At 32.2% G+C, this 24421-nt stretch overlaps 2 protein-coding genes across 6 annotated transcripts in view; one reads left to right on the top strand and one right to left on the bottom strand.

Moving 5' to 3' along the window:
• The window catches only part of LOC106051926 (diacylglycerol O-acyltransferase 1-like), a 37538-nt gene extending 33960 nt beyond the window's left edge, over window positions 1–3578 (top strand). For all 5 annotated transcript variants that reach the window (XM_056034691.1, XM_056034689.1, XM_056034688.1 and 2 more), the window contains 3 exons: window positions 379–466; window positions 892–954; window positions 1531–3578. In XM_056034691.1, the coding sequence (XP_055890666.1) occupies window positions 379–466; window positions 892–954; window positions 1531–1692 (313 nt within the window). In that variant the 3' untranslated portion in view covers window positions 1693–3578. The remainder of the gene's footprint in view (window positions 1–378; window positions 467–891; window positions 955–1530) is intronic.
• Window positions 3566–24028, bottom strand: LOC106051925 (SUMO-activating enzyme subunit 2-like). Its single transcript, XM_013207143.2, has 18 exons — window positions 23859–24028; window positions 17412–17495; window positions 17189–17259; window positions 16623–16687; window positions 15166–15266; window positions 13725–13846; window positions 13320–13387; window positions 13103–13227; window positions 12884–12983; window positions 11172–11314; window positions 10689–10782; window positions 10401–10513; window positions 9002–9157; window positions 7834–7891; window positions 7410–7448; window positions 7086–7191; window positions 5802–5923; window positions 3566–4053 (listed from the first exon to the last, which is right to left on the bottom strand). The coding sequence occupies exons 1-18, from the start codon at window positions 24000–24002 to the stop codon at window positions 3884–3886; spliced, it is 1881 nt and encodes a 626-aa protein (XP_013062597.2). The 5' UTR covers window positions 24003–24028; the 3' UTR covers window positions 3566–3883.
• Between the last annotated feature and the right edge of the window lie 393 nt (window positions 24029–24421).

Genomic DNA, 24421 nt, shown 5'->3' with positions numbered 1-24421 from the left:
AGTGTCTTCACCAACTGTGTGAAAGTGTCTTCACAATTAGTGTGAAAGTGTCTTCACAAACTGTTTGAAAATGTCTTCACCAACTGTGTGAAAGTGTCTTCACCAACTGTGTGAAAGTGTCTTCACAATTAGTGTGAAAGTGTCTTCACAAACTGTTTGAAAATGTCTTCACCAACTGTGTGAGAGTGTCTTAAACAATTAATTTCAATTGATAGGATGTTGTTTTTTTAGTCACTTTATGCTCGTTTACAAACTGTGTGAAAGTGTCTTCACCAACTGTGTGAAAGTGTCTTCTCCAACTGTGTGAGAGTGTCCTTACAATTAATTTCAATTGATAGGATGTTGCTTTTTAGTCACTTTATGCTCGTTTCTTTCCAGACATATTTATAAACCATTATTGAACAAAGGATTCTCTCGTTTAATGGCCTCCACCATTGTCTTTCTCCTCTCAGCTTTTTTCCATGAAGTAAGTATGTGTTTAAAAAACAAACTTATTGCACTATAAATGTCTATAGGGTCCTTTTATCAAATCAATTCAACTTAATATCAGCATATAATGTTCAAGGATTTGCCTGAATAGCCTTACTTTGCGTACATTTTAGGCCCATAATATCAATGTTTAACTTGCTCTTTAAAAAAAAAATAATAAAAATACAAGTATAATATCACATTTGAATCATACAGTAATAATTAGAATAGTTGTGGAAAAAAACAGACTCATTGAGTAAATAGATGTCATGGTGATTTGAAAATGTTTAGTTCAAATTTTAAGGAGGTATTTTAAATAAGTATGTGGCTGAAGTTTCTAATGCTTACTTCAGCACTAAACTGGTATCTATCAGTCAACATATCAACCGTCAGTAACAATATTTTGTGTCATTATGTCCTCAGTATTTAGTGAGTATCCCTCTACGAATGTTTAAAATCTGGGCTTTCATGGGCATGGCTATGCAGGTAGGTACTTACTGTCTGTTTGAGTTCTGAATATGATTTCTGTTTGATTTCATCTAGATCTAGGTACAAGGGAAACTAAAAACTATGATTAGTGTAGCTTAGCTCAGCTCTAACCAAACAAACCGTTTACTGTTGGGAAAGATTATTTTAGCTGCTACGCTATATAGAAAATAAATCAGTGACTAAACAACATCGGACAGATAAGTTAACATAAGCCTAGTCTGTGTTAATTGTTTGTCATTTTTTGTTTGTTTGTTTTGTAGCTGATGAAGGTCTCATAGCCCAAATGTCCTTTGTTTTTACTTGGTATTGTATTTTCTATACAGTCGTAAACCCCTGCAGCGGTTATTTTTAGGCTATATAGGACTTTAAAAATTTTTTTATGTCCTTTTGGTTGAAAAAAAAAAGGTCATGGAATCATCTATGTAGATATTTTCTATTTAATTTGATCTATCTATGTACATATTATCTCTTTGTATCCATCTACGTACATATTGTCTTTTTGATTTTAAATGCAATATTAAGGGTGGTAGACAGTTGTAGTACATTTTATTGAATGCTGTTCTATTCTTGCAGGTTCCCATTGCTTACATCACGTCCAAGTTTGTGCGTGGTAAATGGGGAAACATAACCATGTGGTTGTCTTTGATTCTGGGCCAGCCAGTGGCCATCTTGGCCTACTTCCATGACTACTATGTTGTCCATTCCCTGCCCCTTCACACCAACAGCACAACGTAGACAACGTGGATGTTTTAGTAAACCATAAGTATTTTGATTGACATTCATAGTAGCTGTAGACAATGTTTGGCATCATCTTTAGCCACTGGAGAATGGAGAGCTTTATAATCAGCATTTGGAAATAGCTCCAACATTAGCTGCTGGAGTATGTATATTAGGACAGTAGGCTAGCTTATGTAAAAAAAAAAAAAAAAAAAAAAACTCTTATGAATTCTATATGATAATGATCAAAGCAAAATAATTATTTGTGACCTACACACTGTGTATACCACATCTTGGCTTGTATACATCTGTAATATATATAAGCATCTTGTCATTTATTTCTAATCATAGTTGCTTAATTGGCACAAAAATGCTGTCGTGAAATTTGATAAAACATACTTTAGGCTCTTTCGCCAAGTCTGTGATTTCTAAATGATTTATTCTTTTCTATGCTTTATATATTGAAATAGCCAAATTTTATGGTGCCACCTTTTTTTTTTTTAATGAATTTTCTTGTGTAGACTTGATTGTATGATTGTTGGAATGCTCAAGTTATTGTAATTTCATCATTGTTCAACTGATTTATGCTCATGTTTGACTTAGTGAAGGCAGTTGTTGTTGTTTTATCTTGATTGTTTACCATTAGAATTCTATTCCCTTTAAATTTTTGTATGGACATTACAATTTATTATCTGCAGTATGTTTGTTTTTGTTACAATCTTTACTGATGTTTCTACTTCAAGGGCTTGCAATGCTCATGTCCTGACTGTTATACAACACACTTGAAATATAATTCAGTTCACTACTTAAGTGTTCGTCTGTGATTCTAGATAACCTTGACCTTACAGTAGTCATCATTGCATATCTATCCAGTAGCAAATGTGTTTTTGTGATGTAGTTTCTGAGTCACTTGTCAGAGGGGATGTCAAGATGGCTGCCTATCGCCACAATGGCCCCTAGGTTTGTAACCCAGCCTCAACCATCCTGTGCCGTCTTACACTTTTGATCTAGAAATGTAACAATCTTCATTTCTGAAGTAACCTTCGAAATGTATAAAACAAGTTTAATGCGATATTTTCACCTCATTAGGAACTGACATGAGTTATAATGGTCTGTAATCTGTCTTCAGCATTTCTAGACATAGATAGCTTCGAGTTTTGGGGACATTTGAATCTAACACAATTCAGAAACCCATTTCTTTTCCTCACCATAATATAAAAGTATTTTTACCTCAAAATAAAAACAAATTGTCTGATCAGGTCAATATTTATATGTTTAGAAGTAATAGAAATGTAGCCTTAACATGCCTATACTATAATATAAATCAATTTACAAAAGGGTTTGTGGGGGTCGTGAAATAATGCACTCATGATTAATCTTTGGGATCCAAAAAAAAAATTACATTTGCTAAAGATGTCTCTCAAAATTTGTTTTAAAAAAGGTCCACAATAATAAAAGTTTATGTAGGAATCCTAATGATGTGAACACCAATAATGAATCATTTGACTGAGTGATAAATGTCTCAATTATGTCCAAATGTGTGCAGCTTTTTTTGAAGACAAGAATATCTGTAAATGCTAATGTAGACACTAGCAACTGTTCATATATTCCTTCTCTACATAGAAGGTCATAGGCTTTGGGTAACTGTTCATATATTCCTTCTCTACATAGAAGGTCATAGGCTTTGGGTAACTGGTACGTAATCTTTGGAAATTATTACAGGTATTTTTCTTAAACAAGGTTTTTCATTTCAGATAGAGCTCCTTACAAATGATTGTAATTATTTTTTTATATATGTACAATAATTGTTTTTTTTTTTGTAAAAATATATTTGAACCAAATGTGTATTTGAACAACTGTGACTTCAAAGAATTAAAATAAAAACATGAAATACCAAAAATGTATTTTATTGAAACTTGGTTTTGTTTGAAGAACATGTTTACTTTATTCTTAACAAGAACAATTTACACAATGTAATGGTTCTTAACAAAAGATGACACATGAGCATAATAAAGTGAAATAAATTATAAAAAGATGTTTGGAATTGAAACAAATAGTTGAAATGAAAACAAAAACTATACCCTTAGTATTCCATACAAATATATAGTACACACAACAAGTTGTGCTAATTAACTGAACAAACATGATCAAATAGTCAATGTAGATACACAACAACACAAAGTGATATGGAAGGAAAATAATAACAGATTCAGGAAATTTCAATAACATCTTCATTGTCTTCTGTATTGGACTCTTGTTTCTTTCTTTTAATCAGCAATGCATCTTGCTGGTCCTCAGCAGGACGCTTTCTGCCAGTAGAAACCAGATCTGGAGTCACTTGATCCTCAACAATCAGCAAGTCATCTTCCTCTTCTGTGGCTGAATGGATAATAAAAATTTAAAAAAATTGAGGTTTCAATGTTTTGTTTAGACGCCTACTTGACAGGAACAAAATTTGCAGTTGAGCCTAACACTTAACAATTTAACGATGAGTGTTGTTAAGAGAGCTGTACATGCCAAGGCATATTTTATTTTTCATACAGGTCTTTTTTTTTAAGGGATTCTTATAATTTTGTAACAAGATAGGATCAAGTTAACAAGACTCTACTGGAAGAATATGTGAGATAGTTACTGATTTATGTTTTTAAAATGTTTGTTTAATGTTTTATATGTTAGGGATGTTCCTTCAGAGTTGAAGCTAATCTACTTCCTAGTCCAAAACTCCTAATGTTGACCTGGGATGGCAGAAGCCAGGGTATGAACCCAGGACCACCGAAATGACAGAACAACAGTCCAGTGCACAAACCAGGCAGCCATTTATGTTCTAATTAATGCTATTCATTATGGTATTCATTGAACACAATATACTTCATGGCCAAACTAGTCAACTCAAAGCTTTGCAAACTAAAATTAGGATTCTTTTAAAGATACTGCACTTTAATTGGGCAAGCTTGAAACAGAAAAGTCCTAACCATTTTAGAAAAACACTAACACTAGGCTTACAAAACTTTCCTGTAAAGAATAGTGGCAGAAAACAAGAAAACATCAAGGAATGGTTAGACTTTACACTGGATGTAAACGTGTCTAATGGTGCTGAGTGAAGGTAGTTTGATTACATTAATTACTATAAGAATTAGTAAATAAAAAAAAATACTTGAGACCACACTGCTATAGTATAATCTTCAAATATTCAAAATACCGAATACCCAGGTAACTTGGAAATTTTCATTGGAAAAAAAAAACTATGTCAAAGACAGTGAAAGTTGATCGTTGTATCAAATCTTTTTGATTACAGCTAGTTGCCCATTTGTTTCGAGACAAAGATAGAAAGTCTAATTCTTCCTCCATATAGAAATTATTTTGTGCAATTCACAGAAGAGCTTAGAACATTTAAGTTGCACAAAAACTTTCATATACCTTTTAAAAAAACAGCTTATCAACGTGCCCTGTATTTTGAGCACCAAAAAGGTAGCTATTTATAGTTTCTCCATCATGGGTTAGGGTATCTCCAATACAAACCACATTTCAACTAAATACTAGTGCAATAGTAGAGTTACAACAGATGGAAGATGCACCAAGCAACATACATTTTTTTTTTAAACCCATTATGTTGGTTACATTGGAATGAACTGTATGAGGTCAAAGATACTAATCGGGCTTGACATTATAGACTTAAATAAAAAATAAGTATTGATTTTACCGAATGTAAATTGTAATAAATATTACATTTTTGATATTGTAGCCCAATCGTCATTTTATTTTACCTATTTATCAAGCAATAAAAGCAAGACATGACTTTTATTTCTTTATAATTGCAGATGTTTTTAAATTACTTTCAATGAGATATTAATCACCACATAAGTTGGTAAAATTAATTTCAAATAACAATAGCTTTTGGGGCACAACATAATGACAAGCCAGAATATAAAATGTTCAATCATGCTTGTTTTTCAATCTACAAATTCAATGAAAAGTTGAAAAAACCTTTGGCTTTTGTTTGTAAAGAATAAAATGTAATGTTCCTAAGTTTCATCTTTAGGATGTCAAGATTGTGAAGGGAGATAGTAAGGGGGATACTTTGGTCAATACAACAATGTGAAGATGATATTATAATAAAAGATACTGACCTTTAGACTTGGATGCACCATTGGTATGTCCCTCCACTGGACTTTCAGTAGTTGTCTCTGTAGGATGGAACTGGGAAATATCTCCGACGACTTCAAACTCTTTTTCTTCTTCAAGTTTCTCACTAGAAAACGAGGGAAACATTTTCTTATTCAGAATGTTAATTTTTTTTACCCCATTATATCTTGACATCTATGCTATCCATACTCAATATAAGATGCTAACTGTATCAACAGTACCCCAGACTTTCTGTATTGGACGAGAACTAAACGATAAACTAAAAAGAGTATGAATCACATTTGAACAGCTTGATCAATAATGAATTAATGTTACTCTTTAATGAGTTAAAAAATAATTTAATTTATAGAGTGCTGTTAACAGACATATTGTAGGCTCAAGGTGCTGTGATAACATAACAAACATAAGACTAAGACTAAGACTGCTTTATTGATCCTTACGGAAATTTGTTGTGATTACAACGACTCGTTTCTCATATAAAGACAACACAACAGAAAAATACACATAAATACAACAGACAACATAAACAGTTCATTCAGCGACTACAAACAGGTATCTTGGTGCATTTCATGTTCCCTGATCAATGAGTGGCGGTGATAGAGTCTGACCGAGTGAGGTCTTAGGGTTAAACACACAAGACAAACATAAACAAATAAGTTAAAATGACAAACTAATCTAAAAACAAATTTTGAACAGATAGGTCTTAATGATTTTCTTGAATGTATAGAACCATGCTGTCCGAGATCAATAGGCACTGAAAAAGCCTGCAAACTGTTACTTTTAAGGGAGAAAAATGGTACAACTAGAAGCATTGAGGCCATGGAGCACAGGGCTCTCTGAGGGACATATGGAGTAATCAGTTCACTTAGATATATGTCATTTCGAGTACCTTGTACTCGATTCTTGCTTTCACAGGAAGAAAATGGAGTGTACGCAAGAGCACAGTAGCAGAATCACATCTTGTATTTTGTAAGACTAATCCTGAGAAAGCACCATTCCAGATAGAAAGAATTTGCCCTAACACAATGCACTCTAGAAGCTTTGATATGAAGGGAAAATTTGATACTAGGAAATAACCTTATTATTACTAAGTACTCTTGCTTTTAATGATATGAAAAAAAAATTATGTTCCTACTAATTTATAAATAGTACTCCTATCTGTCTGTATCCAAGATTGAGAAATAGACCACACACCTATGTAATTGACTAATGCAATAGATTTATATACTAAATATGGCTAGTAGCACAATGAGCTTGACTTGACTTACACATGTACTATATTGATGGTCAGAGAATAGTTTTGTAGAAAGTCGTCACACTTTAACCTTGAACTTTGACCCACAGCAAACACACTCAGCACCTTGTCATAATTTTCTAGAAGATTAAAAAAAAAACAAAGACACTGTATTAAAGTATAAGTAAGAGGTATAGTATACTAACTTCAAATGTACAAACATTATATACAGATTTCTATCACTGCCCCATTTTATAAATTAATCTTAACAGTTGACTGTATAGTATTGAAAAAGTCTCTAAAGTGTATATTATTAATCAAGTACAATTACTGCAGGGTATAAATGTTGAATGCTTACCTTCTGTCTCTCCTTCCTCACTAGATAAAATAATAGTTCCTGTAGATAGTCAACATTGGTTTTAGCATTAAGTATCTAAATAATAAAAATCACTTATCAAGATAACACTAGATGGACATTATAACATTTATCTTAATACCCTTACTCACTCTCTAAGATGCCATGGCATAGATTAATTGTCATTTTATTCTTAAGTGGTACTATAGCTAAAAAAAAAAATAATTTAAAAAATAAAAAAATTGAGCATTTAGATTATTATTAATTCTGTACGCTAACTGGGACCAAAGAAGAAGTGAAACTAATGTATAAAGTTGTTTAAGGTTAAACTTTTTCAGTGGAACCAATTCATAAAGTTGTTTAAAGCTAAACTACGCCCCAGTGGAATTCAGTTTGTGCGAGGTCAATGTCAAGTAGGACCAATTACCTTTGCCATCATCAATCTCAACATCAGGAGCAATCATATTGAGGTGACCTTTTAATATCTGCACAGAGAAAAAAACAACTAACTTCAATATTTTCAAGCTAAAAATAGTCTCTATGGAGGTATAAGTATGTGTGAGTGGGGTTAGAGTTAGTTAATCTTATTACACTTGTTTCTTTGTTCCATGTTACAACTATGACAATAACAGAATATGCATCCTCTGTGTGGAACCCCTCAACTCATGAAAAAATTTAAGGAAACTACAACAGACACAAAATAGAGCAGTGAGATTCTTAACAAACATATTCAAATTTGATTAAAGTAACACCTTTAGCAAAATAACTAATTTAGAAACCCTTCAGGACAGAAGATTTAAAAGTAAAGTAGCAATTAAACATACAATATACTCAGAAAGACACAAAGATTAAGGCACATTCCTTGTTCCATAGGCTAGGACAAATTTGTACAACTGCTCCTTCTTTCCTAGAGCTATTAGACTATTAGAGCAAGGAATGTGTTGCCTGAGCCAGCCAGGAAAATAAATGACTTGGCAGAATTTAAGTCATTGATTAATATGCATGACTAGATTGACCTAGGAACACACGTAGGACATAAGCATCTTCTTTTTTTGAAGTAGCGCCTGTTTTTCATAAGATAAGTAAAACTTTTAGTTTCATCAATGGTCTTAATAATGTGTACACTTCAGAACCAGATACATTCTAAATAAATTTCATTTAGCTCAAGTCAATAGTTTGAAGAGGAAACAAATGTTCAATGTATAAGAAACCTTAAAGTCAATATACTTGGATACAACACATTCTCATTAATTCATATATGTATGTGGGCTAAGTATCAAAATAATTGTACTAATTGGCTCTAAAAAATTACTTTAGTTTAGATGCACAGATTAATTTTGTATACACTGAGTCATCATTAGAATCATTTTTAAAAAGTATACAACTGATTTGTAAGTTATAACAAAAAGATGATTACTTTTTTCTTTTCATTTTAAAGATAAGAATTTAAAAAAAAAAAAAGACTTTCTATCATCTGTAGCAATTTATTAGACTAGCTAATAGAAACATGTAGCTTTTTATTTGACTAGCTAATAGATACATGCAGCTTTCCATTAGACTAGCTACTAGAAACAGTCTAAAATGCATGTACTTACTTTGTCTTGTAAAACTCTGACAGTCACTTTCTGTGTATTCAGCATAACAGTGCATTCATGTTTCTCTGAGCAAACATAGCACTTGGGGTTAGGGGGGTCAAGGGCACAAGGCAACAATAACCTTTTTCTGTCATTGGGAATACGATTTAAATAAACCTAAAGAGAAAAGAAAAAAAAACACATGAATATGTAGGTGTCAATTTAATGAAAATTATCATGATGTGTGTGACTTAACAATTCCATTAGAGAATGACCCAGGTTTGGAATCAATAGCCTGGAACACAAGGGATGAACAATAATTTGAACATTAATAATTGAACAAAATCTGAACAAGAACATAGTTTCTCCAGAAACAACTATTCACTAAAATTAATTTAATTTATTGAAATAAAATCTGTTTTTTTTTTTGTTTTTTTTTTTACTAAAACCACATTCTTAAACAGATGCCTAAGCCTGATATTGGGAATTAGGTGGCCTGAAAAGATAACTACTGTCATCTTGTGGGCGAGAACCAGGCAAAACCCATAGCCCAAGATATCAAAAATCAAAAGTCGAGCTGGATAGGACACACCCTGCGAAAACCAGCTAATAATGTTGCAAGGCAGGCAAGGAAGAGCCAAGTAGGCTTCCAAGCAAACTTGGGTCAGTCATCAATGAAGTTGACGATACAGGAATAACATGGAAACAGACGAAGAAAGCTGCTAAGAAATGAGTTCGGTGTGGTTGCAGACCCATGCTCCTTTGAAAGTTCACAGGATTAACCAGACTGCCTTGAAGTTTTTCTTATTTCAACTTTTATAGATTGATTGGTTCTGCAAGGTTGCTGCTGCCAGAAGGTATAATGTTTTCAAGGGCGTCTTCAGGTGTAAAATGCTTTGCTTGCATCTCACACAGCCGCTGACAAACGGTGTGGTTCAGATATTGAGCTGAGCAGAACTATTATCACTAACAGAAGATGCAAAGGTGAAAAACCGGGGGGTTGGGCACTGTTCCAACCATAATGTGGCTTTCATCTCATTACCTGGGTTACATATGGAAGGCAATGTTTCTCTAGAATAAGACTCTACAGTCACATGAAAGAGTGCTCTACAAGATGAATCATAGCCACTCTACGACTGGAGGCCAACATTTATCAACATTTATGCATTAGGATTTTTCTACTCGCCACATGGCAATTCTAAGCTACACTAAATTAGTCACAGGAAATTCCAAAGCTATCACAGAAATCTCGCTAAGTGGTGCCATTACTAGTAATGAAATACTTATATAAAACAGCTTGCAAAAAAAAAAATAATAAATAATATGTGCACAATGTTATAAGTATTAAATATTATGTTAGAATTTAAATTGCAGCATTGGGCTGTTTCATTCAAACTGAATTCTTAAGAAATATACTTACTTGTTTACATTTGGAAATATTTCCAGAAAGAATCTTTAAAGTTTCCATTACAATAAGCCCAGCTATAATTGCATTGGTTGTAGCAATAGCAGGAATAATGTTACCAGCAATGGCTATATAATTATAAAAAAGATTGAGAGTATAAATAAACGAAACAATGCACACTTGAACTTGTACAATAAAACAAAAACTTTATTCTAAAACTATATAACCAAACACGCATACAGCACTGTAACTACATATACTTTAAGGAATGCAAACTTGAAATTAAATACTGCAAAAACTTACATTTGATATCAAATTTTGATTTTAAAGTAATTCCAAATATATGGGCTCTTATGTTGGCTACACTACAAACAAAGTCCATGCCATTGTGATCATCCTGAAATAAAATAAGAAAATTCACTGTCAAAATCTTAACATTACAAACAAGAAATGCATCATCATCTTTAGAAAAATGTTATCTTTGAAAGTTCATGTTCTCAAATCCTTACTCAAACAGAGTTTAATGATGATGATATTTTTGTATAATTGGAAAATAAGGTACACTTATGCAAAAGTCATTTAATTAAAATATAAAGCAGCTGATACCTGGGCATACATTTAAACATATGATACACAGATACTTCATAGCTATAAGATCGTGCATTCAAAGTTATAACTCGAGAGAAAAACTTCTGACATTTCAATAGTTGATGTAAATTTGTCGTTGAAAACAAAGCTATAATTACTAAGTGCTTACACATTTGGAGAAACCACTACTATATTTACCTTATCCCAAACCAGAGTTCCACCATCCCCTTTGCTATAGAGATCTTGTTTTAAAGCTGCCAAACTCTGGGCAAAGATGTCAGCACATTCTTGAACTGACCAGACACGTTGGTCCCTCATCACACCAGTACACATGGCTTCACCTGGTGAGGACAGAAAAATGTACATTGTAATACAGCTTTTCCTTATCCTTTACAAAGTGTAGATAGTCCTAATATAATCATTGTTTAATTTCTATTGCAAATCGAAAATTGTGAAATTGTATAGCATTGCAATCTTGTACAAATATTAATTTGTTAAATATGATTCTATGTTACTAAAAGATAATACTATTAAAACTAGAATATTAAAGAGCTGAATGGGGTGATTTATCTCTATAAAAAATGTTAAAACTAGAATAGTAATTGCTTAATAAAAATAATTACAGTAGTTCTTATAGATCTCAGTTAAAAAAGAATTACTTTCATTTTTGAATTTTTGATGGCTCGGGTAAGATAATAGAATTTGTTTAACTTTTTCACTGAAGAGTTGTATGGGTTTTTTAAAAATGCTACTTTGAAAAACAAATTATACTGAAAATGGAAATACATAATAATAATATATTACTATAAATACTGAAGATGCTACTTAAACATATTTTAGTACCAGATTAAAGACAATTGAATGGAGAATATAAAAATCTAAATATTTCATTTTTTAAATGCATGATACAAATTACAATTAAAATAATAGGGAACAAAAAATAAAAACAGGTTTTGATATCTAGACCTAGATCATCACTGCATAATTGCTGATAGTCTAATAGAATTCTAGTAACTTTATCAATTAAAGTATCAAAGTATCAAAGAATTTGAGATAAATAACTGATTAGGTTAGTAATTAAAATATTTATTAGTAGACAAAAGGGAAAGTTATTGTTTGTTACTTCAACTACAGTAGCTTCTACCCACTCTTCATTATTAACAGACTCAAAAGAACAAAGAGTTACTGCTGCAGGGGTAAACGACTGTATAGAAAATACGAAAAACATGTTTATATATATATTTCTGCCTCGATAGAGAACAACATCGGACAGATAAGTTAACTTAAGACTATTTTGTGTTAATTGTTTGTCTTTTTTTTTTGTTTGTTTGTTTTGTAGCTGATGAAGGCCTCGTGGCCCAAACGTCCTTTGTTTAACTTGGTCCGGCAGGGTTACATATATGCATGTTTTTCGTATTTTCATTATTAACAACAACAGTATTTCTATCAGAGAGCTTCAAGATCATTAATAGGAGGATCTACATTTTTCTTCTTTTTACTTGTCTTAGACAAGACACTACTAATCTAGAGATAAAAACTTGATCTAGCCCTAGGACTGTCATCACAACTGCTACTGTCACTTTTATCCTTATTTGATATTAGAAAATAGTCTTAAGTCCTCTGACACTAGTTTATAAAAGTTGAACTAAATAAAGACCACTAAAATTCTATTGATCAGGTTTTTAAGAATAAATTTAAATTCACAAATTACAAAGCAACACAAAAAGAACATTTCATTAATGAATGTTTGTTTAGACTGATTAAAATCTCTAACTCTAAAGCTGGCTCTCCAACTTTTCTCCTAGAAAAAAAAATGTGTTAACAAAGGACACATTTGATTAAAACAAACTAAAATTCTTTACCATCTACACTCAAATCTTACACCTTAACATTATTCACACAGTTCTTACCTTTTCCAGGTAGTTCCTGGAAGTCCAATGGTTGAGGAGCTCTTCTTTTCTTCCACAGATTTTCCATAGACAGTAAATACTTGATGTCATCTCTAAAAAGCTGTTTGAAGGAGAAAAATAACTCTTAGATAAGAGAATTTCATAAAAATAAATAACTCTCTTGCTTTAAAAATACAATTTAAAAATTGCTGTATCTCAGAGCTATCTTAATAAATTAACCTTGTTAAAAAGTTTTTCAGCATCATAGCCAGTTTCCATGGCCCAGGAGCGAGTGGACTTGCGCTCAATGCCACCTATGGTGTCTTTCTTGGCTTCAGTTGATAAAGCAGCCTGTCCTGCTTCAGCTGGAAAACATTTTCATCAGGTCATGGCATTTCGTATATATTTTCATCAATTAATGGCTACTGTGAATAGGAAGAATGTGCAAGATTTTTACCTGCTAGTTCAGGATCTTCTGTATCAGGAGATACATCTTGGTCAGGATCATCTTCTCCAAACAATTGACTGGACATTAATACAAGTGAAATAATCAAATTTAAAGTTTTGTTGATAAAATTACAGATTGTAAGATTAAAAGATTAATTAGGGAAATAACTGATATTAGCATGATAGACTAAAGCAGTGTTTCCCAAACTTTTTTCTTTAATGGAACACTTCGCGCATTCTGGGTATTTAACAGAACACTTTGTTTATTTGTTTTATAGAGATTTTAATTCACATGGTGGGCTAGTAGTTATTTATCCCAATAGTTCATGAAACACTTATGCCTTGTGGAACACTAGGGTTCTGCGGAACACAGGGAAACACTGAACTAACGTAATCTTCTAGCAAACAAACTTACTTGAACAAATGTTTGGCCCACACCACGCAGTGAACCGGCTCAGATGGAGTATTTCTAATGGTGCATCCAGGAAAAGTTTTTTGAGTTGGTTTTGGTTGACACTCATAACATTCGGTTAATTTCTGTGGCAACAAAGAAATTGGTTAAGTTCTTTTAATATAAAATGAGTTATGGTCAAATGGGTTACTATGGGTTCATTCCATTGCCTATCCTTCAACTTCTAGAGGAAAATATTGTGAAATGTAAGGTCCATCTTTCTTTAGCAATAAATAGGGTTGTAAGCACATTCACACTGTCATCACAATAATACCAAGGTTTGAACCCTGCCCATTTCTAGCACCTGCACACCTGCAGAAGGTTTGTTTTAGGACTTAGTATCTTCATTTCAAAACTCATAAAACAAGCTGAACTGGACATAATTAGTGTTCTCTATTTTAAATCAATTCAATAACATACAGTTTCCTAGTAAATGTACACTTAAGCTTGCCACGTGTCAAAGAACTCAGTAATAGTCAATAATAAGCAAAAAGTTGAGTGACTGTGTTGAAGAAGTTTACTTTATATTAACCAAATATACCAACTTATAATCACAAATGAAGCCAATTCCAAGTATTATGAAACAAATGTATCAATAACATGTAGGACTACACTGGCCTTCCATCTCTTGATCATAAGATTCAAAAGCTTGAAATAATTTATGCAAGGCTGCATGTGGAAGACTACATAGTGAGCCTATAAAACTGTCTTAATGTTGCTTGTCAAAGTGTCATGCACAAAGTCATGCAGGAAACAATGGAAAGTAATTGGTTTTAAATTGAAACTTTAGAGATAACAGCAGAATATAACAAATTGAGATCTAATATTTTATGTTAGTTTAATGCCCTACTCTTTCCATTTTCTGCTGTCATTTCAGAAAGGAATAAATTAGATCTATTTAAATGTAATATTTGCAAAGCAGCCAACAAGATCTACGAAGTGGCAAATGTTTTGTAATTGTAATTAGCATAAATTGCTACAAAATAAAAATAGTGATAAAAAAATTTTTTGAATGTTTATATAAAATGAAATACAAAAGAAAGAAATTTATCAGAGAGTAGAATAGTCAAGAATCGTGGCCATATCAACAGAAATATAAATGATTTATCTATGCTTAAAAAAAAACTATAAAAAAAAACAAAAAAACAGTAAATGACTTTTAATGAAGAACTAATGGAATATTCTTTGCCACCAAATTAAAAAAAAAATGTTCCTTCAGAATGGAAGACAAATACATCGCAGCACACAGGGTTTCAACTCAGGACCATCAACAGCAGAGTTGGCAAGAAGTCCAGATACATAGCACAAGACCAGGCAGATAAAATATTGTTTATCCTAATCATTAAATGCAATCCTTGGAATAATGGCACATCTATGGCCTAGATCAGCACTTAATGGGCATTACCTTTTTGATGACAGTGACTTGTCCCAGATATCCAGCAGTGCCACTTTCAACTAAAGGTATATCAGCAGCTAGACACATACGGTTGACATGGTTACGAGCAGCTAAAATATTAAAATAGATTAAACCTCATGACATGTTCTAGACTTAAACAAAAAATAAATAAGTTCAATGACAATACAGAAGATGACTCATTTACTTTGTTTTAGTTGGGGGGGGGGGAATTTAATTGTCATAAGCTTTTAGCATCCACATATAAACTTTTATATGTTAGATATCAAGGTCCGTTAGAGGAGGCATTTCTTTGGGATTATAAAATTATGGTTAAAAGTAACACAATTTAGTTTAAAAACATTTTACATTGTATTTAACATTTTGTAAAGGAAAACATAAGGTGATCTTCTTCTTCTTCTTCTTCATCGTTCTCATTGTTATGTTGGAGTGTTCATATGACTAGACCAGTACATGAGACCAACTGCGCAGTGGTTTCCAAATCAGGGAGCTCTCCATATAGTTTCCTTTCTATTGGGGTGATTTGGGGGCCAATGTCTTATACGGGCCTCTTGGTAGAGAGAGCAGTTTTGGAGGACGTGGTCGGCATTTTCTGATGATACTCCACATGGGCAGATTTCACTGGTTCCAATTTTGAGCTTCCGGAACATGTGTTGTCGCATTCTGTTGTGTCCAGTCCTGTGTCGAAAGATTAGACGTTGGTCTTGTCGGGATAGCTTATAGTAAGCGTCATCTTTCTTGTGATTTGGATGAGAGCTCGTCCATTTCTCATTTATTTTATCTACAATTAATTTCTTCATTTCTTCTGGATAGAGTGCAGAGTTTACTTGTGAGTTTGTTCTCCCACTCTTGGTGAGTGTGTCAGCCTTCTCATTTCCTGCTAGTTGTATGTGAGCTGGTATCCATTGAATAACAGTTTTTTTGCTGTTGTTGGTGAGGTGATGATTTGGAATGTTGTTCATCTTGTTTATAATAACACTAAAAATGTAATGTAAAATGTCTTTCAAACAGCATATTGTTAATACACATTTTGTGGAGTTCTAATATCTTCTTTTCCAGTTGTTTTCAAACCACTCTTTTCTGCTAGTTAGTAAAGCGCCAGCATATTCAGTTCTGTTTCTGTTGTGATACACACAATTTTTTTCAGTGTTTATTTATTAAATAACCTTCATAGTAAAAACAAAGATTAAAAAAGAAAAAAATGTCTGCGGTTGAGTGCAACTAATTATCTTTATTAACAATTAGAGTGGAGCAGTTTTGTTGTCTAAAGAGATCTCACTTTATTAGCGCCTACACAATTTTCTCATTTCTATGTCGGGTATTGGAATAAATTTACACACATAGAAAGAGCATTAAATAGTTAATATAAACTATAGGTCAGAAAAATTGTGCAGCATGAGCATTTCAAAAGAAAAACAACTTGCCCAATGAATGAAGAGATAACTCACCTCTGTTATCAAGAGCATTTAATACCAATGTAAACTGCTTGAAGAAATCTAACCCAAACTCAGGACTGAAATAGTCAATGCACAACTAGTTCAAACATGTGTCAGAAAAGCACATTTTAAATATTTAACACTGTGGTGGGGGAGTTAGAGTGAGAAGCAAAGTCTCATTAAAAGACATATCATTAACATTAGCAATGATTTTAACTATATCAATGTACAGAATAATATATTTAAAGGTAACATGAAAAGAAGTTTATTGATATCTTGTCATATCAAATGGATCAAAATGTTCCAATAATAAATTCAATGACAATATCTTTAAAACAAAAAATAAAAAATTCTAACATTAGTGGAAAAAAAATGAATGCAATTTTTTTTTCAGTTAGTATTTCTTTACTATGTGCGCAAACAATAAAAAAAAAAAAACACATGGCCCTCCACCACGAGTCCTTTATACTATTGTTATATTTTAAAAGATACAACATTAAAACTAAATATTTAAATAAAATTAGATTGAAATGATATTGATGTTAAAAAGAAATTACAAAATACAAAAAAAGAATAACCTGAATATACTTTCATGATGCGCAACAATATTGGCATCAGCCTTGAATTTCAGAGCACTCTCTTTGGCCACCTATAGAGATTAAAACAATATATATATAAATAGTTGCATGAAAGGTTTACATTATTTCAACTACCATAGAAATGGACTTATAATTCATAATCAAACTAAGATTTTATAAAATAACAAAATGCTTTTTAAACCATACTTTTCCAAACATATACCTGTGCTTTTGATTTGCCAACATGTTCTTTACGAAATAAAAACTGTCTATTGAGATTACTAACATCAATAGTGTCCAGATCAATCTGAAGAGAGAGAATAGTGGTGAATTTTAATTCAGTAATCAAGAACTATTCATACAAACACAAATAGCAATATTAGCATTGGTATGGAGAACATAAGTTCACCCCTTTTTCTTTGTAAGCAAGGGCATGGCTTCCAAACTGAAGGTCTCAAGGTTCAATTCTTTGTGATTTTTATAAATGGCCGACATCAGTTGGAGAAAGAGTTAGTTAATTATTGTGCTGGCCAAATGACACCCTTGATGACCATTGGCCATATGACCTTTGCATATCTGCCCTATAGATTGCATTGTCTGAAAAGGGTACTACGCTTTACTTTTTATTTTCTCTTTGTAAGCAATTTATGAGGGTGTTATGGTGTTAGCACAATGACCAACTTTTTCTCCTAAATGAAAGTCGAGTAACCAATAGAAGTGGTCAGAAGTAGGAGCACACCTCAGAGTCCTACTTCTAATTACTTTAATAAAAACTCATGCCTTAAAGTTTAAGATAATATGACAATGTTGAAACATTTTTTTTTTTTAAATAACATGTCTTCACCAGAAAAAGTATTACTGCTAACATTACTCCAAATTTGACATCAATAATCATATAGAATTGGAATTTATCTTATCTTATATAATACAGACGTTACTTCAAAAAAGAAGATGATTACGTCCTACGCGTCATGCATTTAGTCATGCATATTAACCAATGACTTAAATTCTGCCAAGTCACTTGTTTTCCTGGCTAGCTCAGGCAACCCATTCCATGCTCTAATAGCACTAGGGAAGAAGGAGTATTTGTACAAATTTGTCCTAGCATATGGGACGAGGAATGTGCCTTTATCTTTGTGTCTTTCAGAGTATTTTATTAAATTTTGTTTTTGTATTTGAAGATTATGGTTCAATGTTTAATGTATGATTGCTACTTTACTTTTGAGCCTTCTGTCCTGAAGGCTTTCTAAATTTAGTGATTTTACTAAAGGTGTTACTCTAGTCAAATGTTAATATTCGTTTGTTATGAATCTCACTGCTCTATTTTGTGTCTGTTCCAGTTTCTTAATGTTTTCTTGAGTTGAGGGGTCCCAAACAGAGGATGCATATTCTATTATTGGCCTAACCAAGGTTAAATAACATTTTAGTTTTATGTTCTTATTTGATTTATAGAAATTTCTTTTAATAAATCCTAATGCTTTGTTTGATTTTTTTGTAGTTTCATCAATATGTGGATTCCATGACAGTTTTTTATTTATTATAACACCTAGGTATTTTGCGTTTTTAGTCTGTGTTACTGGTTTGCCATGAATAAGATAAGTGGAATTAATTTGTTTTAGTTTTTTTGTTACTCTTAACAACTGACATTTTTCTGGGTGGAAAGACATGCTCCAATTTGATTCCCATTTCTGTAATTCATCTAATTCTCTTTGTAAAATATCTGTATCCTGTGTTGTTTTTATTGTTCTATATATTATGCAATCGTCTGCAAATAATCTGACTTTTGTTCCTGAGGTAATACAATTTGGTAAATCATTTATGTAAATTAAAAATAGTAGTGGACCCAAGACTGTTCCTTGAGGTACACCTGAGTTTACTGTTATCAGTGTTGATTTAGAGCCATTTATTATTACAGTTTGTTCTCTGCCTATCAGAAAATCTTTAATCCACTGATGCAGTGAACCATTAATGCCGAAATATTTTAATTTTTTAAGCAAACTATGGTGGTGAACTTTGTCAAAAGCCTTAGAAAAATCTAATAAGATAGCATCTATTTGTTCACTATTATCTTAAATATATGTTTGTTGATTTGGCTATGCAAAGTTTAATTTGACATGGGTAGTCTGGTTGGTCCCAGGTTTTTAACCTTGCGTGCTGCCAACCTCTGTTGTCCTGCAGTAGATTTGGGCTAGAGGGTAATTATCTTCAAATCTGAAGGAACATCCAAAACATGTAAAACAAACATAAATCTAGAATCTAGAGTAGAGCTTTTCAAATTCTATATTGACTAGAATCACTAGATATACTTGCTAACTTAGCACTAGAATACTCTAGATATCTAACAAGATAATGCGTAGGACGTAATCATCTTCTTTTTTGAAGTAACTTCTGTATTATTTAAAATAACTTGGAATAACTTAAAGACTAGTCACTAGATTTAATAAATTTAGATCTAGAATTAGATTAGTTAGACTATTTATACTACTCTAGAATCCACTAGATTTGACTAGATACCTAGGTGTTATAATAAATGAAAAACTGTCATGGAATCCACATATTGATGAAACTACAAAAAAATCAAACAAAGCATTAGGATTTATTAAAAGAAATTTCTATAAATCAAATAAGAACATAAAACTAAAATGTTATTTAACCTTGGTTAGGCCAATAATAGAATATGCATCCTCTGTTTGGGACCCCTCAACTCAAGAAAACATTAAGAAACTAGAACAGACACAAAATAGAGCAGTGCGATTCATAACAAACGAATATTCACATTTGACTAGAATAACACCTTTAGTAAAATCACTAAATTTAGAAAGCCTTCAGGACAGAAGGCTCAAAAGTAAAGTAGCAATAATACATAAAACACTGAACCATAATCTTCAAATACAAAAACAAAATTTAATAAAATACTCTGAAAGACACAAAGATAAAGGCACATTCCTCATCCCATATGCTAGGACAAATTTGTACAAATACTCCTTCTTCCCTAGTGCTATTAGAGCATGGAATGGGTTGCCTGAGCTAGCCAGGAAAACCAGTGACTTGGCAGAATTTAAGTCATTGGTTAATATGCATGACTAAATGCATGACGCGTAGGACGTAATCATCTTCTTTTTTGAAGTAACGTCTGTATTATATAAGATAAGAAGAAGATCTAGCCTAGCTCTAGTAACTAATCTAGATTCTAGATGATCTTATGATTTCTTATCCATAAAACAAGAAAAAAGTCTTTAGTCTTTTAATCTTAGTAGTAGATCTATATCTAGTCTTATATTACTAATTTAACTAATACTAGATCTACTATAGATATTATATTATATAGTAACCTAGTCACTAGGACACACACTAGTGACTAGTTTCTAAAGTCTAAAATACTCTGAAGTTACTTGTCTTTAGAAGACAGATTGAGACAGAGACAACAGTTATTGTGTATAATGTGTTATCATCTACTGTCAGTGATCTATTTTAATTCTAGACTAGACATAGACTGAATCTGACTGACTTATATTTTTAATTGTCACTTAGATCTAGTTTAAAGTTACGATTACTAACTAAACTAAGACTAAATAGATATATATAGTAGATCTAGACTCTAGATAGAGTAAAGTAGTAGAGTAGATAATAGATAATATAATAGATTTTAGAAAGAAAAAACAAACTATACGTGAACTGCAAATAAACACTACATCTATGGAACAAGTAAAGGCATATAAATATCTAGGCGTTATTATCAACAACAAGCGTTCATGGGAAGACCACCTTGGAACTCTGACAAAGAAAACAGCCCAGCGACTCTTTTTTCTATACAAACTCAACAGTTTTAAATTAAACAAGAAGATCCTTGATTGAGACATTTTACGGCGCGACTGTACAAAATCTGCTAACATACGGAATAAGTTGTTGGCAAGGCAACGCCTCATCTAAACTGTTGCAACGTCTAGAAAACATCATTAAAAAAGCATCAAAAATTACACTCACAACATTACCACATTTAAAGGAACTTTTTTGAACAAACGTGCCTAAGAAAAATCGAAAAAATCTTGGAAGACAACGGCCACCCACTCCATCAGAACTATGTCAGGTCGTCGCGAAGTGGGCGACTGCTGTCAATCAAAACAAGAACGGAGCGGTACAAAACTCGTTCGTACCTCACTCGGTCAGACTCTATCACCGCCACTCATTGATTAGGGAACATGAAATGCACCAAGATACCTGTGTGTAGTCGCTGAATGAACTCTTTATGTTGTCTGTTGTATTTATGTGTATTTTTCTGTTGTGTTGTCTTTATATGAGAAACGAGTCCTTGTAATCACAACAAATTTCCGTAAGGATCAATAAAGCAGTCTTAGTCTTAGTAGAGAGAAGTCTGAAGAGTCAGTAGAGTCTAGAGAACAGACTTTAAAGGAAAACTCTGATGGTTTTGACAATTTTTTTTATTATATATATATATATATATGTGTGTGTGTGTTTTGATTTACAGATATGGAATGTATTTAAATTTATTTTTTTAAAATTTGCAATAATAACTTAGTAATTGATGTTTTTCTGGTGTAATTTTCCTGCACATCCAAAACTATCAGATTTTCGTGTCTATGTGATGTCACACTAACCCATTAATTTAATCTATTGTATAATGGGAGACCATACAGTAAAGTTGACATTCTCGTAAAAGAAGATCTAGATCTTGTAAGCAAAGAAAAAAATGCGTGTTGAAAGTAGATTAACATGGTAACATGCATGAATAACCAAGGCAGTGTGTGTATTTTCTCGCCTTGTCATGACCAACTACACGTAGTCTAGACTAGCCTTACACTAACCAGTTTGTTAGAATCAGTCATATAAATGAAATCAGCTTTGTGAGCTAGAAATTTACATAATATTTCTTATTTAATATAAGTAGATCTATCATCTACGAAACTCAATTCCAACATTTTAACTTTTGAGCTGGGGTGTCTCTCGCCGGCTTAGCCAGCAACAAGCTCTCCTCTCTCTTGTTCCATGTCAACCTATGTTAGGTGGTCAAAACATCACACAAAAAAATCATAACTTTCTAACTGTACAGTCATAATTTATAAAAATAATAAATACACCATTGGAAAGTTCTGTTAAAAGCATTTTAATGATGTACTAATGAAAAATTGTTTTTTCAAATATAAATTTTTTATTACACATGCCTATTATATGTTTCTCTTTCAGTATTGTTGAGGGAAGTGACATTTGATTTGACAGCTAAAAACAAAATCTCAAAGTAGTGACAGTCAAAGAACCCCTCTTTTTTGAGATGTCAAGCCAAGTCTACGATTTATGAAATTTATTGACTAATTAAAGTAATTTATTAAATATACAAAAAATCGGTAATTCTGCAGGAGTTCAAGGGGCAGCCATCTTTGTTATTGTTTAGACTGTAATCTTGTATCTTGGGTTTTCTCTCCGATTTGGGTTTTTGTTTGTTTTTATTTTTGAAGCTAAATAATATATATATATATATATATGCTAGATCTAGCTATACCGGTATCATCTAGTCTTAATAAGTCTATTAATTAGACTCATAATCTAGTAACTGCTAGAACTAGACTAATTACTATATTAATACTAGACATATGTTACCCGCGACCCGCTGGTCTTTATTTGCGCATTACTGTCGATATAGTCACTGAGAGTGTTTTGTAAACAATTAAACGAAATAATAATGTAATAAGTAAAGCGAATGTGTCAATGTAAAAATAGTGTGAATGAAGCTATCAAATCAAAATAGCTAATAGGCTTAATTAAATCCATTTTTTTTTCAAATTAAAACATTTGCTTGTAGGCCTACATATATTTGATTAAAATTTGAGATGAATAGACTAAATTTTGTTCATGTGTATAAAGTAGATCTTGAGTTAATTTTTGGTAATAAACTGTGCTGATATTTATTGTAGGCCTAGTTAAATTTAGATTCTCTATATCAGAATAATTCAGAATAGAAATAGACAATATTTAACAATCAAAAAGAAGACAGAACAATAAGAAACGTATTGTATTGTCAGTATTGACACCAAGTCAAAATTAAAAGAAAAAATAGCATTGCTTTGAAAACACAGAAGTAATGTTAATTCTTGGTATTTTTTAAGACACTATCTTGGGATTTCTTTGGAACATAAACAATAACAAAATAGTAACAAAGATGGCTGCCCCTTGTAATCCTGCAGAATTACCTATAAATCTAATAATAGATCTAAATGTTTCTAAGGCTGTCGAAGCATTTAAATACAAAATTGTCAAATGTAAATGTTTACTAGATTAGAATCATTAGATCTATTAGATCTAGTCTACAAGTTTTTAATCAGAATTTAATAAATAATATTATAAATATCTAAATATGCCAATATATTGAATATTGAATAACTCAAATTTGAAAAACCATCGGATGATCAGAGTTTCCCTTTAAAATTAAAATTAAGAATTTTAATGAATACTGAATTTAACTTTGGGTATTAGACCTAACTTTGACTTTAAGATAGTGTTAGAAGTAGATCTAGAAGTCAGAAGAACTTTAAATGAAGAACAAGAACTTGAAGAAGTCGAAGATCAGATAAAACTCAAGATTATAAATGATTATTGAATTTTTATTAATAAATAATTATTTAATTAAAAGAATCAGAATGTCATTAAAGAGTCATACCACTTCTATGTTGCTAAAACCTGAAAGAACTAAATTTTTCAATAATTCACAACCAATGCCACCGGCTCCCACCATCAACAAGCGGCTTTTTATTATGCTCTCAGCTAGATTGTTTTCCAACACTCCATTTAAGGTAGCCGCCATTTTCTATCATTAGAAATTAGAATGAATTTTCCAGTAGTACTTTTTAACAGTATCGGCAAAACTACGGCCGTAGATATATTTATACAGGTCCGTGACAGAGGGGATTTAGGCTACTCATGGAACTAGTATAGTTCCATGGGCTACTCTACATTGTCTAGATCTAATCATGATCTAATATCAGAGATGCCTACATGCCAAAATGGATGGCTGCCTGGTCGTGCGGTTTGCGCGCTGGACTGTCGTTCAGATTTATCGATGGTCCAGGGTTCAAACCCTGCCCGCTCCCATCCCCCGTCGTCCTGCGGGATGTTTGGACTAGGAAGTAATTATCTTCAACTCTGAAGGAACATCCGAAACGTGTAAAACATTTTACAAACAAAACAAATGGAAATGCGTATTCACAGACCTGGAAATGTGTA

The sequence above is a fragment of the Biomphalaria glabrata genome, chromosome 7 (genome assembly GCF_947242115.1).
Source record: "Biomphalaria glabrata chromosome 7, xgBioGlab47.1, whole genome shotgun sequence".
NCBI lineage: Eukaryota > Metazoa > Mollusca > Gastropoda > Planorbidae > Biomphalaria > Biomphalaria glabrata.
The sequence above is the reverse complement of the archived record's forward strand: the minus strand, read 5'-3'. Positions and strand labels throughout refer to the sequence as shown.

Bases quoted from the DNA above. Each gene is read 5' to 3' on its own strand.
- LOC106051925 (XM_013207143.2), bottom strand. From the start codon at position 24,002: ATGGCGGCTACCTTAAATGGAGTGTTGGAAAACAATCTAGCTGAGAGC. The intron at 15,267-16,622 runs GTGAGTTATCTC...TTAATATTTTAG, and splicing joins AAATGCTCTTGATAACAGAG to CTGCTCGTAACCATGTCAAC. The intron at 9,158-10,400 runs GTAAGTATATTT...TTTTCTCTTTAG, and splicing joins ATATTTCCAAATGTAAACAA to GTTTATTTAAATCGTATTCC.